This window comes from Doryrhamphus excisus, linkage group LG4, assembly GCF_037039965.1.
Source record: "Doryrhamphus excisus strain RoL-2023G ecotype Guam linkage group LG4, RoL_Dexc_Guam_v1.1, whole genome shotgun sequence".
Lineage (NCBI taxonomy): Eukaryota > Metazoa > Chordata > Actinopteri > Syngnathiformes > Syngnathidae > Doryrhamphus > Doryrhamphus excisus.
The window spans coordinates 4009513-4029534 of record NC_136360.1 but is presented as its reverse complement, the minus strand read 5'-3'; the positions used below and the strand labels follow the sequence as shown (position 1 = coordinate 4029534).

At 38.1% G+C, this 20022-nt stretch overlaps 2 protein-coding genes across 2 annotated transcripts; one reads left to right on the top strand and one right to left on the bottom strand.

Annotated features, from left to right (window-relative positions):
• Nucleotides 1-183: 183 nt before the first annotated feature.
• stxbp3 (syntaxin binding protein 3) lies at nt 184-8663 on the bottom strand. The gene is made up of 19 exons (XM_058073084.2): nt 8519-8663; nt 7777-7826; nt 6597-6678; nt 5958-6034; nt 5817-5889; nt 5645-5745; nt 5162-5307; nt 4443-4536; nt 4183-4307; nt 3953-4051; nt 3807-3864; nt 3578-3643; nt 3163-3243; nt 2929-3064; nt 2532-2638; nt 2362-2460; nt 1737-1822; nt 1102-1250; nt 184-767 (listed from the first exon to the last, which is right to left on the bottom strand). The coding sequence occupies exons 1-19, from the start codon at nt 8562-8564 to the stop codon at nt 664-666; spliced, it is 1779 nt and encodes a 592-aa protein (XP_057929067.2). The 5' UTR covers nt 8565-8663; the 3' UTR covers nt 184-663.
• A 1192-nt stretch (nt 8664-9855) lies between these two features.
• LOC131129416 (fibronectin type III domain-containing protein 7-like) lies at nt 9856-17229 on the top strand. Its single transcript, XM_058072974.2, has 14 exons — nt 9856-9909; nt 10039-10054; nt 10170-10418; nt 10562-10822; nt 11481-11741; nt 12968-13228; nt 13526-13780; nt 13866-14123; nt 14369-14623; nt 15492-15746; nt 15969-16223; nt 16318-16347; nt 16445-16482; nt 16691-17229. The coding sequence occupies exons 1-14, from the start codon at nt 9856-9858 to the stop codon at nt 16703-16705; spliced, it is 2463 nt and encodes an 820-aa protein (XP_057928957.2). The 3' UTR covers nt 16706-17229.
• Nucleotides 17230-20022: the final 2793 nt, after the last annotated feature.

The window sequence follows — 20022 nt, the reverse complement described above, 5'->3', positions numbered from 1 at the left end:
AGAAATGTACCCCTTTTATTCATACAATATTTTTGTTTGGTTGTGTGCCTCGTTTGACCATTGATGAAGGCAATGGTTTCTATGTCCATACAATTAGAAATACATAACTTTGGACTAAAAATATTTTACTTGATTTCTAATTAATGTAGAAAAATATTGGATGCACAGATCAAAACTGAAGGTATTAGTTGAACCACTTCATCCGTTTATTAGTCAGTTGTTCAGTTTAAGGAAATGGTAACAAATTGTTAAAAAAAAAACACTTAAAAATAATATTAAGTGTTTATACATAGAGATGATCATGTAAGTCCAAATGGCAGAGCTGGGTTCAGTGCTTACATACAGTACAATATATACATTAGCGCAGCGCTAATTTTTTTCCACCCTTTTTGAACATTTCCTAGATTAAAAAGATAGTAACCAGTATTTTTCCAGGATAGGGTGAAGCCAGTAACCATAAAGAACTACAAAGTTGAATTTCTTGAGGCTAACTCATAGTATAAATCTATAGCTGACATGGCAGTTACTTTAACCTGTGCTCATAGTAAGTACTGTAATTCAGAAACAAGCATGAAAAAAAAAAAATTCCCTTCAGTTTTCCATGCAAGGGGTTGTGGTGGGACATTTAAGGAAGTATATGGTGATGGGGGGTCTGTTACAATTTCAGGCATTGCTCCTCTCCTCAATTGTGAAAGTTTCCATGGGTCGTTTATTCAGGACCTTGATGTCATTCAGTAGACCGGTGGGGGTCAAAATGTGGGAAGACCCTAAAAATCCAAACAAAATTTCAGTCGTCTATTAATTTTCAAATCAATGCTGAAAATTGTTTTACAAGGCCGAAAGAGGCCATACAAAATATCAAATTATTATATTTGGAAATAGACTATTTGGTGTCAGTTTGTCAACTAAACAATAACAACATTGTTTTTGTTTTAAACAAGTTTGCTGTTACATTTGTTAAGCACTTTCAGTCAATAGATAATAAACAAAGCTTCCTTTCATTTATCTGGGCCTACAACATTCTAAATCATAAACCGGGTTAAAAAATAACAACTGAAGTGTTATGAGTGGACAGAAGAAATCAGAGGACTGAATAACTACCTATGATGACCTGACAGGATTTGACTGCCTGGGTGACCTCATAGGCACAGCGCATCTCAGAGTAGCTGATTCCTCCAATGACAAAGATGATGAGGCGTGAGCCCGTTCGACGTTCGTCCTGAGCACTGGATTTGTGCTTCTGACGTGCACTGTAAGAAAATGAATACATTATGATAATAACAAATAATCAATGCGTTTCTCTTCTGTTCAAAAACAATTTTTGTGTGACGCTAAGACCATTGCAGTCATGATAACAAACACTAGAGGGTGACGATGTGCTGTTGATACATCATGTATGTCATATATTAAAAGTATAGAAATATACAGTACATCATTTACCAGAGTTTAACATCTAAATCCAGGGTACTGAGCCAGACGAATTAAAATACATAAAAAGGATTCATATTTTGAACATTATTTTAATCCATTATTATTTTTTAATCCATCCATCTGCTTTCTAGCAGAAAGTAGGTGGCCAGAGACAATGCCAACTGTCCTCATGTTTTCTGGGTCAGACACCAAAACTTGATTATTATTGGATATTACAGTAGCCCACTGGAGTGGGTGACCCTCCTTTAATCAAATATTATTCCCAGACACTGTACGTCTTTTTTCCCACCATCTTTTAAACCTACCTAACAGCTCCAGAACCATTCCATGCTGTTGGACACTCAGACTGGTGGGGCCATTCCCTTGTGTCCAGTTTGTTCTCCACAGCATCCTGAAAAGAACACAGTTGTAATTTAGTTGTGCCATCTACAAAAGCTACTCAATAATATTAACAATCGAAATTTCATGATTTTAAAAGATGCTTGTTCTCCAGAACTTTCATTCACACTCAAATGCACGCGAGGGTCAGGGATGCTGATAATGAATTGGTGTAATTGATAGGTGCACCTTTGTGCGCAATGTTTTTACAATCAAAAACATAAAAACACAATATGGCACAAAGTTGTATTTTACACTGCCTATCAGATGAACTGAATCTGATAAAATCCACTCCCATGGAGCACTTCATTATTTTCTAACAATGCCATTCAAAAGCCATATTGTCATAGCACAGTGACCCACATTCAGCTGAAGGAAGAGGTCTAAAACTGCAGTGTGTACTTGTGTTGTAAGTTGTTTTTTTTCATTCCTGTTTTACATCTTATTATTGTGTGCCCACTGTAGTTACAAAACAGCATTTTTTATATGAATTGACAGGGTTTCTGTAAAGGACAGAACTAATGCAAATGCAGCAAAAGTCATCTTACTAACCTCCATTACATCTTTTATACCAGGTGTCCACCTGGAAAGGTTGTACATCTCCTCCTGAGAACGATCACGTCTGGTAGGTTTGCGAGAGAAGAAACTGGGCTGAAATAAAAGGTGTCAAGAGTCAAGAGAGACCAGGATTTGAACAGAACTGAAAGCCATTGGCTACATACAGATGTGATGATGGGGACTCCCAGTTCTTTCCAATTCAGGATAAACTCTCTTTGATCTTCGATCTTCACATGTTGGATGAGTTTGCTTAAGTTCTCATCTGTTGTTCCTGTCATTTTGTAAGAAATAAACACACAATACAGTCTCTACTTTGGTTTGCGAAAATCTTCAACAAATGCAATTAAGTGTAAAGTGATTGCAATGAAGTCCTTCCGCTTTATATCTCACAGTGAAAAAAAAAAGCAGACCAAAAGAGCTTGGATTCAAGTACTGTTTACAATACTGAGACCAGCCAGCAGGGGGCAATCGGCATAAGCAGGCTTATTGCTCGGTCTCCAGTCACTTTTCTGTAAATGCTGTCAGTGAACAACTATAAAAGGCTGAACAAGATAAGCGTACCATTGAGGCTGAAGATGTAAAGCAACACAGCTCTAATCTTGTCATAGATGCTGTATGGGTGCAGCAGCACTGGCAGCAGAGTCCGCATGGGATCCTTCACTTTCATCCCATCCACGTCTGAGCCCACAGCAAGATCCTACAAAGTGACAATTCATACATATTACAAACCTTAACAATAAGCTGGGGATGCAGTTGTCCATTTTAACACAATAATAAACACATGCTCTGACTGACCTGCTCAGCTTTGCATAGTTTCTCCACATTGTTTGAAAATTGTTTCATGCAATCTTCGGCCAACTGAAGGTGAACAGCTTTCTTCAGTTAAGAAAAAGAACAATTAACCAATGCAATGTGCAATTACAGAACATCAGACATGATCAAAATACACAAAACAAGACCAACTGCAAATGAAATTAGACATTAGCTGAAAGTTGAGGTGCTTCTGCAGCTCATTATATATTGCATAGCATAAATTCAGCAGTTTTCATAAGCCCTTACACTACACAGCAGCTTTAACATCAACATAAAATATTATTTAGAGTCCACAGCTGTCTCTATATTTTGTCAGTCCTCTAAAAAATACTTTTGGACAATAACAAGACACACACCCACTAAAACCTCCAAAGCCAGTTTCAATAATCCAACATACCGCTGTCAGCTGTTTACGAAACGATGGCATCTTTTTCATCATTTGGGCCAAATTGCTGATGGTGATCTGAAAAATAAAAACACACTTAAACATTTACATGGCAAATTAGAACAACGGTAATGAATTTATGGTTAAGTAATATCCCTCCTATTTTTGAACCATCTCTTATATTGGGTATATTTTGGTAGATTATTGTCACAACAGTTAAAACACAGGGTCAGCACTGCACCTTTCCATCTGGCTGTTTCTTGCTGGCAGATATTTCCTTTACCATCTTCGGGATTTGTCTGGTTTACAAACACAATGTAGAGTGAGAAGAGTAACAATAGAAGGTGTTTTCATGTCATTAGACCAGAAATACCCAGCCACACTTACTCAGACACCTCAGCAATGTGTTTGTGCCTCAATTTAATCCACAGCATGTCGTCCTCATTCAGCAGGGCCTGCTTCTCTGCACCATCTTTAGATTTGTACCTGCCGACAACACAAATTTCAGCCATTAAGGTAGACATGTCAGTGTGTGTGTATGTCTGTTATAAATCTATATTTTAAAACATATCTGTGCGTCCTTTCCAACTTAAAACATAATTAGAAGTGTGTATTACTTGTATGTATCATTCTGGATATCAACAAGGTCATAGGCCATGGCCTGGTAGGTCAGCTCATGCAGAATAGGGGTGACAGGGTCAAATCCTCTTTCAACTATCAACAGCTGGGCCTGAGTCTTTTCCTGATGGAGAGTGAAACAGGGAGAGAACGCCATGATCAAATAAGACAATAGCATGTTTTCTGTTTTGTTTTGTCATTTCCAAAACTAAGACTTTGTTTTTTTCTGTTAGTATTCCTAGTGGAGTAAATGTCTCACCTTTTTCTTGGTCCTGTCATCCAGTTCATAGTGTCTGGACAGTTTGTTGTCCACCAATTCCGCAAGGGTCTTGGCATTCTCTATGTTAGAGTCTCTAGTTTGGGGGGAAGGGGGAGTAAAGTCAACATGAGTTACTATCACATCTATAAACTGATAAATACACTACAGTGTATAATAACATCATTGCCATATTGCCCAGGTTTATTGTACTCTATTCCAGGAAACCATAAAGCTACATTAATCAAGTAGAAAAGTGGGTGCACAACAAGTGGACAATAATCTATTTAAGTCCAAAACATGATGATCATCTACTGTTTGCTTTTAATGCAGTTCCTGTACTGGATCTCATCTCATCATTATTGCAGGTGATTGTATACTACAAGTTAGAAGCCCTGCAACCCAACCGAAGCTGGCAAACCTGATGCATTGAAGACAAGACAATAAAAGCACATCTAGATTGATGTACATGACTGTAAGATAACAATTGTTACTTCCATTATGTCATAATAAAAAACTTGATGTGGTAAATCGATATCAGAAGTTTTTTTTGTCCAAGTATTGGTTTCAGTTGCACTCTACTTTTGAACAGTATAGTAACTTTGCAGGTAAGCAATGCTTAACTCCTGAAGCTCCCTCTTCTCTGAAAACAAATCCCGTTTCTCCAGAACAAGCCCAACCGGAGGTATGTAATCTGAGTAAATACATTGTCCTTGGCTTACTTTTTGTATCGAACCCCTGGGTACTCATCCAACGTGGCGCAGAGCGTGACAAGCTGGTCTGCGAGCGTCTCCAGTGTCTTCTTTCTGTCCTGGCTGTTGGGACTGTAGATGCTCTGAAAGGCTCCGGGATTATCACATGTGAACACCTGAAAAGCATTCAAAATGGGCTATATATCAGAGTGAAACAGCTTAATCACTACATATAGTATTTGCATTCATTGCACGGCTCTGTCATTTTTGGTTAGTCAAATAAAAGTGGTATTTTTCCTTTCACAAGATATTACAGTAAAAATATGTGTAATGTAATAAAGTATTGTGAGATTTGTTTTTGGGTGTGTGATCCTAAATGGCGGAATAAACAAGCAATGCTGGGAGTAGTCTGTCCACATATTCCAACAACCAAGAGCCATAATTTGAACATTAAAATGTGTATATCATGAGGTAAATCAAAGGACAAACATCTCATAAAAAAGAAAGACTTACTTGTGCTTCTTGGGGCATGAAGGATATGTTAATTTCTTTACATATCCGAATGTACTTTGCACAGTACAGCTTCATATTGTTGAACAGGTCATCAGGGCAGTCTGCGAGACAGATTTTTAATTACATAATGTGTCTCTGGTTATTATTTGAGCATATGAGACAAGTTACTTACAGTCAGTGAAATAAACGTATGCTGATTTGTACTTTGGTTTGGGCTTGAAATCAGCAATGAAGGCCTCCACAGACTTAAAAAAAAGCAAAACACTGAGTTATATTGCTCAGTAAGGTAAGTAATAATACAGTAATGGTAGACCTTTGTTGTCGGTGTCAGGAAGTAGATGGCCTTCATTTCTGGAACAGGTTCTCTGTTTTTGTACAGGTCCTCCACAACTACAGAAAGAGGATGGTTATTTTATCATCATTAATTATTATGAATACAGTGTATGAATGCTCTTGTATATGTAGGTACAGTAGTTAATAGTTTGATTTATTATATGTTGGCATTCAATGTAAACCTTTTTTATACAACTACTTTCGGGTAAAAATGTTTCCTTCACAATTGTATGAACACTTTCAGCTTTAATTTAAATGGTTTGACAGAAATATTGTTGATACTTTCAACACACCAGTGCTTTATTTCTTTTTAAAAAACGTGCCAAATGTTGGTCAAATGTTTTAGCTGTCTTCCGGATGTACATTCGATTTTCAGCTTATTAATGTCCTGATGATATCTACTAAATACTACTAAAAACTATTCAATTTTGTGAATGTCTATTTATATTATTTTATTGTAAAAAATACTTTGTAATTGGTAATCGTGGTACTCTAAATAAAATGGCTATGGACCTCTTAACACTATACGTATTTGTGTTTGTGTATCAAAACAAAATAATAAAAAAACTAAAGTGTCATTTTACATGCATACTTCCGGAACTAACTACAGATCACCTACTTGTTATTTTCTCTGACATCAGATCGGACATTTTGCAGCACGCTGACAGGAGTCTTGTGGTGAACGTGTCCAAAATCAATACCTGCAGAGAAAAGGTTTCAGATTAGTAAGATTGATGATATGTAGTATTATGATTCAGTTTAGTCAGGTAGATATTATGATATACAGTTCACATTTTGTGGCTTCACTCCATCACGGTTTTTCCAAAATATATTAATTAATAAATCATGCTGTTTCATGGTTGAATACGACCTGTTAGTAAAAAAACATTTGTATATTTAAGCAATTTTTACATAGTTTTTGCCGAATTTAAGCATTTTCCAGCGTCAATTGAAAAATGAACTAAAATACAGATGGATATGAAGTATTGAAAAGACACAAAATGACAAAATGTATACCCTGGTCACTATAAGTCACTAGTCATGTTAGTGTATAACAACAACAACAACAACAACAACAACAACAACGGCGGCTACTGTTGTGGCCATAATCCAGCTAAAACTCAATTCTGAACCACCAACATCACTTACTATGTCATCATTTATGTCTTCATTTTTATTGTGTGATTAATTTATTTACTTATCTTCCCTGCCTTAGTGCCCATGCCTGTAAAGCATAAAGCAATGGTGGCTTACCACGGACGCCACAATGATTGAAAGATGGTGAGAAGGGCCTTAGTCGCTCGGGGAGTCTTTTAGAATGTATATGGAATGTTTTTCATTGCACAGGCTTTGTCAGGTCGCCGTTGATGCACGACACGGCTGATGGGAATGTCATTCTGAACTACATCTGAACTATACTTGTAAGACAGAAGCAGTGACATGCAGCTTCCGCATGGTGTGGTAGAATCCATGTTAATACGATAATAATACTTTTGTTTTGAAGCTGACTTTGCACTGAACAACAAGTCACTGTTTGTAGCATTTATGCCGGTTTAGACAAGAGGTATTTTGCTGTTCCTCCTGTCTATCTACCGCCTAGTTTATCAAGTATCCACATGCTACACCTGGGTCAAATGGCCACTCCTATGATAATTTGCATCAAATAATAACAACTTTTATTATTAGTTCTTCTGATGCATTCATCTCATAACTGGTTTGTGTTGGTGCATGCCTGAACTAATTTCTGATGCGGAAAATAACACAGCCGGCCTAAAATAGACAACATCCATGTGACTTACCTTCCATACTTCCGATTTTCTGCAGTCTTCAATAATTGTTTCTTTAATTCCTATAAAGATGAATATAATGTCAGGAATCAAGGCAACGACCACTAATGTAAATCATTTACAGCAGTTACAGTTTCTACAAAGCAACTGTGCTGTCAGACATGTATTTGCTATTTTAAGTTTTTCCAGTGGTGTACAACTCGACAACATCACACAACATCTGTGTAAAACTTTTTTAAATACAGTCAGTTTTGGTGTCGTACACTTATTATTGCAGTCAGTGAGGACGTAGTGTCGTATCACTTTTGGTTCAAAAATTCAAAATTATTACTTGATAGGTCGGTAGGATAGCACTTTTAAAAGACCTGAGTGGTAAAAATGCTAATTTGTCATGATGTTTACCCCGTAGCCATCTCAAATGAGGTGTGGCTTCAAACTAAATAATTGCTGACCCAGTTCGGACTGACAGTTATTCTAGCCGAAAGCAGGCAATATGAGATGCTTTCTGCCAAGTTAGAAATTGTAAAGAGTGAGTGTTATACTGAGTATAATGTGTCACCGTTTCATTTTTTTTGTAAGCTCAGTTGTTTTTTTCCACGCCACAGTGGAAGTTGACGCGAACTGTCATTCTTCAAAGTCACCAAGGTAGCAATTTGGTACTATGAAACTTTGCTTGAATCTCAACTGTACGAATGCATTTTGTTGTACTTAATTAGAATGAAGAGAAACTGATAGTGAAGGACACCGAACTTACTTTTCCAAACTATTCTCTTTAGTCCGTTCTCTGGACCGGTTGCCATCTTGATTCTTTTTCCGTTTCACCTCTTCCTGCCTGGCCTGTGCTGTGCTCTGAGTGGCACACATGAAGCCAAACATTACGACTTCCGGTCATGCTTCCGGTTGCAGCGGAATAAAGAACACAAACTAGTACTTGTCAACCCTCCCTTTTTACTGGTCAATATTCATATTTTGACCCAATTTTATCTCTGCTTTAATAGTTTCTCGTATTTCCCCCGTTTCGTTTAAATATATATATTTTTAATTCCTCTGTCACAGCTTCCGGTTCGCTTGACAACACATTGTTGACATCGGCGTAATACATCCTGTTGCCAGGAATGACCTTCAAAATAAAACAACCACGCCAGTTTAAAAAAACAAAAACAAAAAAACAACACAGTTGTGCCACAGGAAAAAACATAAATCAGAAGTGTAGAATATAAAATTACTTATTTATCAAAATAGCCTGACAATAAAACAAGAGCAATTGACTTCCCAAAAGGGAACTGTTTTTGTTTCATATTTTTTTACATGAGTTCAGTCTCCAGCCTACCCAAGACCCTAGTGAGGATAAGCGGCATAGAAAGCGGAAGGATCTTTGAGTGCAAACACTGATATTGACTTTGCTTCGATTTCACTTTTTGAATAACATTATGGTTAAAGTTTGACTGTATTATTTCATTTATATGTGTACACAGTACAATACACATTAATCTTTATTTGTTTATTTTTTTGTTTTTGTTTTTCTCCTGAATTTATTGTAAATGGGCTGTTTACGATGTGGGTAGCATCATGTTAAAGTATGACAGGCAGTGCCAAACAACCATTCCCCAACTGACTCATAGGTTTTCTTCTTGTCACTCACACCCCCACCAATACTGCCGACAAGAAAGGTCAAATTGTGCCACATAACACATAGCAATAAAAAGTGTTTGCGCATTTAACCAAATATTATTTAATCTGTATGTATAATTTTGACCATGGTGGATCAGAGAAAATCTGAAATAAATTCTGAAGTCTAAAAATACTGCATGTATGACATTATGCCTTCCGGAAAATTCACACTGTATTGTTAAGTTACATTAAACTAGCCAGGGAAAGTCCAACTTCTTTGTCACATGCCATTCCAACCCTAAACCTGCTCTTTCTTGCTTTCTCTGCTTCGGTATGATTGGATATCCATGTCAAAAGGGCGGGACAAGGTATAGGTACTACAACCAATGCAGATAGCAGATACTTTTAAGAAAGGGTATAACAGTCCAGAGTGAGACAGAGTTTAAAATCGAATCATATCTGAGAACGCGTTTTAGCAGAATGGCTGTATCAAAGGGATTGGTGATTTTTGTCTTGCTGTATATTTCCACACAGGTAAGTCATTTTCTAATGTTAGTTTATTTCAAAGTGGAATTGTAAAATGTGGACACAATTAAATTTTGGCTTAAGGTTGGTTGTATTATTTGAAATTAATAATGTACTGTCTTTTTGTCAAATGTACAGGGTGCAGCTATAACAGGTACTATATTTGTGGTTATATTTCATAGAATAGAATAGAATAGTCCTTTATTGTCATTGATACCCATAACTTACAGACTAACTAAATTTTACACCTACCCTGTCAATGCTCACAGCATCCGTGTTCTCAACAACATCCAGAAGTACCACTCTCCGATGGAGCAAGTTTCCTGGAGCCAACTCCTACCTGGTCACGGTGCATGAAAAATCCTCGTCAGACGTGGTTGCTTTTGCCCAGTTTGGTGCAAACACGGTGATGGGCACTGTCAACTCTCTGTACCCAAACACTGTGTATGAGTTTACGATTGAAGCTTTGGATAGTAGCCAACAAAGACTGGATGTTATAGTTGTTGAGTCAACAACAGGTGAGGGTTAACTTATTTGTTCTTTTGGTTTGCTCTAATACCTCTACTGTCCTCCTTAGAATCTCATTTTACAGTTACATGACATGAGGAACCTTTCTAGTGATTAAAATTGAATTAATATGATGTCTCATCTACCATTTCAGCACCTCCGTTAATGGAGCCCATCCAGAAAGTCAAGCCAAAGGATAGCGAGAGCTTAATAGTTGAATTTAATTTGGTCACCGGAGCAATTCATTACATCATACGGATCCAAAGTTCTGGTGGTTTTTATAGAGAAGACACAGTTTATTCCTCCCCTGCTGAGATCAGTTCCCTTTCACCGTACACTGAGTACACGCTAAGCATGATGGCAGTGAATGATGGAGGCCGCAACCAGCCGTCTCCTTCTGTGACTGGAAAGACAGGTACAGTTGGTTGTCACTTGTGTGATTTGTCTGTGAACAAAACCTTCTCCTTGTTCAATAAATGGGTTAATAACACATACATTTTAGATTACTTGTAAAAAGGAATGACTCATTTGAGTCCCATAACACCCCATTGCCTGTGGAAGCCATCTGATCTTCTCTATTGTCTTGTTGTAGATACTATTTTATACAATAATACACTCATGTGATACATAACCAGTGTTTCAGCAACTCTAGGTTGTTATTACACAAGAAATGCAGCCTTCAGGGCTTGTCCTGTATCAACTGTAACAGTACCTGGGCCCTCTATGTAAAGGACAAAGAGATGACCTAAGCATATACACTATCTATCACCTCCACCCTCACCCAGGGGGCACTCATCCGTTCGCCCAGAAATACAATCTAGTCTTTTTATTACCTCTTTTTTTATTAAGGTGTCCTGTTATTATGTTCATCTCCTTTTCACATGTATCTGAGTCAAATACACATAGTGTTAAAAGAGATTTAGAAATAATTTTAAATATAAAATGTCATGACTGTATACATATAAAAATACATATAAAAATATATTTATTAATATAAAAAATATTTATTATTATATTCATTCTTCAAACAAATCACCTCATACTGTATCAAATGTTCCTCTTCCTCCTCACAGTTTTGCCACCTCTTGAGCTCTCTGCCTCGTCTCCCAGCAACGACAGTATTGTTGTATCCTGGGACCTCATTGACAATGCTGTCCAGTACACCTTAATCATGTACCAGGTTGCCTCCAACAACACCATAGAACAGAACACCACCAGTACCAATTTGACCATCTCTGGACTGGAAGCCGGCAGACTGTACATAATCATGGGCTATGGCTGGGATCCTGAACAGAGACAAGGAGAGGGAAGTTCTTACATCAACCAGACCACACGTAAGGATGCACATTTCTGGATGTTTAAAGCAGGGGTGTCCTAACTTTTTCCACCAAGAGCCACATACTGAAAAATGAAAGGATTTAACCCAGTGGTTTATACAGCAGTGTGGCTAATTTATGGCTATGTTCTAATCTTGTGACATGTTATTTACTTCAGAACTACCGCTGAGACTGTGTCGCTCAGGAATCAATGAGGAAACTGTCACTTTTTCTTCAACAGGAGCCAATCACAAGCTATCAGCGAAATCACAACAATTTCGTCAATCCGTCATTACTCAATATAACAGACTGACTCTGTGTCATCTTATTAAAAACGCTGAAATCCTCACACAGCAACTGAACACTTAAAAGGTCGCTAAGAAATATACAAGTACCAATAGGCATTTAAAATATAAACAATGTTTTGCATCTGAGAAACTCATTTATTGGGGTGCTGCAATGACATCAGCCTCCCTTAAACTTTTTTCCCATAACGACTTTCATCCCAGCAAAGTATTTCAAATGGTTATGGCTGCCAGAGTGCTGCAATGCTGCCTCTGTCCACTAGAGGGAGGCGGACATCATTGCAGCGCCCCGGCTTTGAAATGCTTTCCTGGGACGAAATGCATTATAGGAAAAAGTTAAAATAATTGGGATTTTTAAAAATTTGACTCTACTTTTGATACCTGTATTGCATATTTCTTAGCTACCTTTTAAGCGGTAAGTTGCTGTGTGATGATTTCAGCGTTCTTTGGAAGATGGCACCATTAGTCAGACTGTTACATTGAGTAATATGCTGCAATTTCACAAGCTAGTTGTGAATTTTTTTCATCGCTCCTGTCAAATAAAGAGCTACCTAGTGCGGTGCAGCTTATATGTAGAAAATCAGTTTTTCTCTCTAAATTTAGTCAGTATGGTTTAAACACCGTCTTATACACCAAAAATTGCAGTGTTTTTCTTTCCTATTTCAACTCTTTGCTACTAAAATGACAATATTTTTCCACACAATATTTATTTTTGTGAAATTCAAATTTTTTTCCTTAGAGTACAACTTTTTTTGTCATATATTTTGACTTTATACTCATAAAATTCCAGCATTTTTTCAATTTCTGCTGTTCTTTTAATTTTACTGATATATGTTTTACTGGTACATAATTCATGCCAGTCAAATCCAGAACTTAGTTATATCACAAGTATGTTAATACTGACAGTTCTACACATGTATCCACTTTATGTATTGACAGGTCCTCCAATGCCAGTTTCCATTCATGTCTCTGTGGTGGTGAGTGATGAGGCTGCACTGTCTGTCTCCTGGGAATTCAATCAGGAAGTTTATGGACACATTGAGTACCATGTGATGAGTGATCAGAAGCACACTTGTAACTCCACATCAAGCTACTGCATCCTGTCACCAGTGGGCTGTGGAGAGATGCACACTATCCAGGTTACTGCTTCCAATGAAGCCGGGCCCGGCTATCCGTCTAGCCCCTTTAACTTCATCACCTGTGAGTGTGAAAATTAATTCTGACCAGATTTCATTTCAGCCAATGCTTGCTGAAAATGACATCAAGACACAGTTATATGTTGCATGTTTGGTTGCAAAGCTATCTATGATATGTTGTGATATAGTCCTTGTCTTTGCTTCTCTTGGCATTTATGCAATATTTTTGAGGGAACCACAACTGTATAAGATTTATTAATTATTCTGCTTGGTCTGATGCACAAACTCCCCACAAATGAGATAAGATGAAACAGCCTTTTCAATTTTGAAAACTGACATTTTTGTTGTTTGTCTCTGTCAGTTCCCTGCCCACCTGAATCTTTAGCTGTGGTTGAGTCAGTGGAAGCAAACTGCACTATGTCTTGGGATATGGTACCTTATGCTGACAGCTACACGGCCTACATAAAGATAGGTGATGGCAGTGAGGAGACATGCAACACCACCGGCAACAACTGCACCTTCCACTGCCAATGTGGCTACACACACCTGTTGTCTGTGTTTGCCTTCAATGACGCCGGCCCGAGTCCCCAAGGACCAGTGATCAACCACACCACATGCAAGTCATAACACAGCCATCAAAAATCCAGCATTTCTATCTGTGATCTTTGTGTTTTAATCCGTTTGATCCGTTTGTTCATCAGTGCCCTGTTGTCCAGAGGATGTATTCGTCTCCCTGGTGAGCACAGAAACTCTGGAGATCACATGGACAGCATCAATGGGGGCAGACTTGTATGAGACCCGGGCAGCAGATAATTCAGAGGTCATCCTGTGCAATGATACAGCACCGGTGTGCGCCCTCTCTGACCTCAGCTGTGATAGTCCCTACAGTGTGGTTGTGACACCCTGCAACGATATCAGCGGTTGTAATCGTGCATGCCAATATCACACTAAAGACACAGGTATAACACTCGCACATTATAGTAAATCTTAGCTTTTTGGTGACTTCATGTTTTTAATAGTTATTAGAGTTTTTGTGAATTTATGTCATTTAAAAATATATTGTATTAAAAAAAATCATTCATACCATTCTGATGGTGTGGTCATGAAACTGTAATTTACCAACTTCCTACATCTGACAAAAAAACATACTGTCATTTTTCTTATTTAAATGCAAACATTCCTTTATTTTTTCCTTCCTGGTCAGCTCCTTGCATGCCGATGAATATGCAGCTTCATCACAAAAACTCTTCCTGTGTCACTGTAAGCTGGACAGCAAACAACCGTGCTGCCAATTACAGCGTAAGCGCGGTCGGCGCGGATGGCATACACACCTGCATGTCCAGTGGAAGTAGCTGTGACATCACAGATCTTCCTTGTGGGTCCATCTATGAGGTGACCACCATAGCAACAAGCGCTGCAGGACAAAGTTTACCCAGCTACTCTGAAACATTAGAAACAGGTGAGTAGGTACTTGATTGATCAAGTACTATATATTATTAATGTATAAAAAATGAGTCTATAGTCATGTTATGACTGTGAATCTATACTGAATGTATGAAGATCAAAACAGATCATCTACATTTTTATTAAATAGGATAGGATTATATTTATTAAATGTTGTTGGTGGCTGCACGGTGGTGAGTGGTTAGTGCGCAGACCTCACAGCTAGGAGACAAGGGTTCAATTCCACCCTCGGCCATCTCTGTGTGGAGTTTGTTTCCACTTTTCCTTCAGCGGCCGCCACATCAAATCAACCCTGTCTTCTGCATCTGTCTCTCTCCCACCAACTACCCTCATGTCCTCCGTCACTACATCCATAAAACTCCTCTTTGGTCTTCCTCTACGCCTCCTACCTGGCAGCTCTAAACGCAGCATCCTTCTACCAATATATTCACTATCTCTCCTCTGGACGTGTCCAAACCATCTCAGTCTGGCCTCTCTGACTTTATCTCCAAGGCCTCTAACATGTAATGTCCCTTTGATGTACTTGTTCCTAATCCTATCCATCCTGGTCACTCCCAATGATAACCTCAGCATCCTCAGCTCTGCTACCTCCAGTTCTGCTTCCTGTCTTACCTCAGTGACACTGTCTCTAGACCAAACAACATCGTTGGTCTCACCACATTTTATTGATTGCTAGATGACACTATGCATAAAAAATCCCCTTTGCCGTAAAGGTGCAAAATTAAGACACGCCACCCACCAGTTGTGACTCACTGCTTTAAAGTGTAATGAATTGTCATAATTAACCAGAAGATATTGGACATTGTTCAAAACATGCACACACGTGCACATACTATACATATTGTATTCTTCTATTTTTTCAGAACCCTGTTGTCCTGTCAGTCTCACTGTGGACCAGGCCACTCAAGCGATGAGCATCCTCTCATGGTCTCACGCTAAAGGCGCTTACTCATTTATGGCCTCTTTGACATCACCGCGTGGTGACGCTAGATGCCACACCCAGGACCACCACTGCCTCATGGGATGCATCACCTGTGGCACAAACTACACAGTCACTATGGAGGTTTATAGCCACAGTGGATACAGTGTCAACTGCACTTATGAGGGCTTCTCATCCAGTGAGTAATAAAAGAAATTATTTTTACCAATATTGATGTATGATGGAAATGTACATTCAGATACTATTGTAATAGTTATTGTGTTGTGTTGCTGTAGTCATATTAATTTTGTTCTTATTTTTAATACAGAGCCCCAATCCAGGTCCCCTTGGACATAAAACAACAATTATTGAAAACCATTCCAGGTTCACACTGATCACTGCCTGTGTTCCTCTCTCTCAGGTGCATGTTGTCCGTCAGGTGTTAGGCTGTACAAGATGGCTGGAAACTCACTGCGAGTGCATTGGCGCACCACTGGCGGCGGCCACCATTACGTAGCTGAGATGCTGGGCAGTAATAACTACACTTGCGTATCTGCAGGGGAGAACAGTTGCGAAGTTCCAAATGTCCAATGTGGGGAAGTGTATCACATCGTGGTATCCCCACTGACAACAGACGGAAGCAAAGTCTCATTCTGTCCTCAGAGGCTTTACTCAGGTATGGTGGCATCGAGCTGACTTTGGAAACTCAGGCTTGAAATGTTTTTAGAGATTTTTGACTTTTGACTTGTGCTTTTTTTCTGCTCTTTCAGTCACATGCTTGGGAAGTGATGTCGGCACAGGTGAGAGTGTTTCGTTTTTTACATTTAAGCATTTAACATTTAATATTTTTTAATGCTAAAAATTATAATTTTATTATTTTTTATCTACTTTTTGCAGTGCTTTACAGAGGCAAGAGAAGTGTGGATGAGCAGATGGTAAGTTAATACACATCACTCATTGCCATGTGAATGGAAATGTATGTAACATTTTTTTTCAAATGTTATTCAAAGAAAATCAGTTTAAATCACAAGAATTGATTAATTATGTTTAAAAAATGTTCACCATCAGAATTACGAGATTGCAATTTAAAATGTTTTGGTGACAATAACCTGTAAACTGAAACAAATGATTGTGTGTCCACAGCCCTCTGTCATATAATGTAACAAGCTCAATGTTCTTCATCATCATCGTCATGCTCCTGCATTATCCATCCTCCTGCTCTGAATGCAAATGAGAACAGCCAGTTGTAAACTTTTAGGGTTCACAAAAAAATTGCTTTTACAGTAATGTACATCAATTTCAAGTGGAAATGGGCCTCAATAGTGTTTGGACAAAGTGGCATTATTTGAATACAATCATTATTTTTAATATATAACGTACACAGGCATGTTTTCTGAAAATATGTTGATAAATCATTGTTGCTTTGTGGTTGCCGACATTCTAAGTAATTTATTTTTTGGACTGAATTAAACATTTTTAAACATTAAAAAAATGAGGTTGAACATGAACACTATTGAGTGCCTTTGTCATCAAATGCCCTGTGCTGCATGTTTCTTTATCTTAGGATAAAAGCCATGAAATGTATCACTTGGGGTGAACCTAATCGTCAATATTTCCGTCAATTAAAAAAAAAAAATCACATTTTGAATGTTTGGTCTTTTTTTTTGCACATTGACACAAACTTCACGATTAAAAGTATGAAATGAAATCCGTCCATTCGTTTTCTATGCTGCTTACCGTCACAAGGGTTGTGGGAGTATGCTGGAGCCTATCCCAGCGAGGTACACCCTGAATTGGTTGCCAGCCAGTCACAGAGTATATAGTACGTATAACAACCATTCATACACACATTCATACCTATGGACAATTAGAGTCTCCAGTTAACATAACATACAAGGGGAGAACATAACAGTTTACAGAACTAGGCCTGCGTCCATATATGTACTGTAGTCAGGCTAAAGGCTATGCTTCACTTTCAGAACCTCTTTTACAGAGACATAAATACACACACATCACATTATTGTGGTCTAGAAGTATGACACCACATCTTTGCTTCAAACACAGCAGTTCATGCACAAACGCTAATCAATAACCCATCCATCCATTTTCATTTTCTATGCCACTTAGAGTTGCAGGGGTATGCTGGAGCCTATCCCAGCTGACCCTCATGAGGATAAGTGGTAGAAAATGAATGAATGAATATATTGAGCTATTGTATAATACATTATTTCATTTAAACCATGAGCTATCCACCTCTGGAACTGCACTGTCCAGCCCCTCTTTCACAGACAAGTTTCAGTTAACTTCATTCCCTAGGAACACAAAAGGGTTGTCTCTCTGTTGCCCTGTAATTGATATAAGTTATTAATACGATGATAATGCATGTGTCTCTTTGGGAATTCTCGTCAAAATAGGAGCATGTGAGTGACTGACCTGACGTTGGTTTCATCCTTCCTCCATTCACCCATGGAATTAGACAGGATTAGTAGTATAGAAAATACATGAATGGACTTGGATTTGCTACCACAGTAATGATACATGTTGGCTCTATGTATGGATTAATGAGACAATATGAATGATGATGTATTTATGTGAGCTGCCATTAACCACAAGTTTATATGTTGTTCTGATTTTTATTGATTAGGGTTTGCTTAAATTAATTTATACATAAAAAAAACTTTACTTGCATTGACTGATTGATTCCAGTCATTTAACAGGGTCAACTAAAGCTTGTCTAATATCAGCTTTTGCTGTATGATGACTTCCCTTTTCTTTTGAAGGAGGTGTGAATCCTTTATTCTTGATGCAATAAAAGATCCCCTTTCACGTACAACCTACATAAATCCAGGTTAGGGATGTGTCAAACAGGAAGTTTCTCTTTCAAACAACTTATCGACGTATCTGTAAGTCAGGCCCAACAAGATAACTTGTGTTTTGTAAAGACCAGTTCATGCGATTAAGACAAAGTCCCAATTCCCATGTTTACTTCCATGACTTTGGTTTCAGTGGCACTTGTTTCCATTGCCTGGGTGGCCCCTCCCAGCCTTTTATACTTTTGGTTCGAGTTGTTCTCTGTATTCTCATCTATTGTTGTTTCAGTAACAAGTAGACAAAGTGGCGCAACACAGAATGTGGCTACACAAAGACACACATACATATAAAATAGACGTTTTTTAATGTTTTATGTTGACGCAATGATTAATGATGTTTATGTGACTGTGTTAGTAGGTCAGGAGAGTCGAATGGAGGCACCTTCTGCACACATTATGACGGTGCTGTGATAAGATCAGTGTTGGTCCGGTACCTGATACAAGCCGGAACTGATTTTAAGTGGATAAGGCACTGTTGTTTTGTTTTTTTTTTACTTTGGCCCCTGCATCCAAATACTACATTACACTAACTGATGGGCAAAGTACATGTATAGGCCTTGGGATAATGATAATACTGGATATTGTCCAACTCTCAATTTCCTATACCGATATCAGCTGATACTGATACCAAAATGTGTAACATGACTTACTGTATCTCCTGCGGTGGAATGAACATATATGTGTTATATACAGCATTGAAAAAATATTGGTTTTCATGATTCGGAAAAAAATATGACCGATATCACATTTTTAAACTGATATCGGGCCGATAATTTTTGACTCTTCAGGTGGATCCTCCAACTCTCCTCAATGAATGCATCACGCCCTCCTGCTATGTTCTCAGGACAGTTCTGACAGCCCGAGGCTGTTGGTGGGACAGCCTGTCCCCATTTGGGGAATACTGATTGGTTCCCATAGACACTAGGTTATAACTCAAAGGAATCCAGTCTACCTTTTGTATTTGACTCCCTTGTATACTAAACTAATTGTTCTCTCTCACTCAATGTCAAAGATGGGATGGTTGGGAGCCATTGGTTTTTCTTTTGCTTTGCTATCTTTAACACAGGTAAATGGCCTTTTTTATTATTAAATCTAACAATATTTGTGTAAATTATCATTAAAATCATTGAAATTGTCTAATTCATTTTGCAGATAACTCAGAGTGCAGAAGGTGAGTCAACAAAGTAGGACTGCAAGATAAAGAAAATAGACTATAAAGTAATCAATATGGGCTTGTTTTCTTCCAGGTTGCCAAATCTTAACAGCAGCACCTTCTGGGGCGTCATCTATTCTGGTAAAATGGAACCAATACATTGGGGCAACAAACTATTTTTTGGACCTTCGGGTGAAAGATAATACAAATATTGCACCGGTTGTCGTCACTCTGCCAGTCACTCAGACAGAGAAGATTGTCCAGGGGCTTCGTCCTGGAACTAATTATACTGTGACGCTTAAAGTCTTTCAGTTCTACTTTGTGGTGTGTGTGGACAGAAGTGAATCAGCTACAGGTAAAATGCTACACCATTTTTGAATATGGTTATTTTTTAAATTATTATACACAGATGAAAATTACTTTTCTGCAAAGAAAGTAGTACCATAATTGAT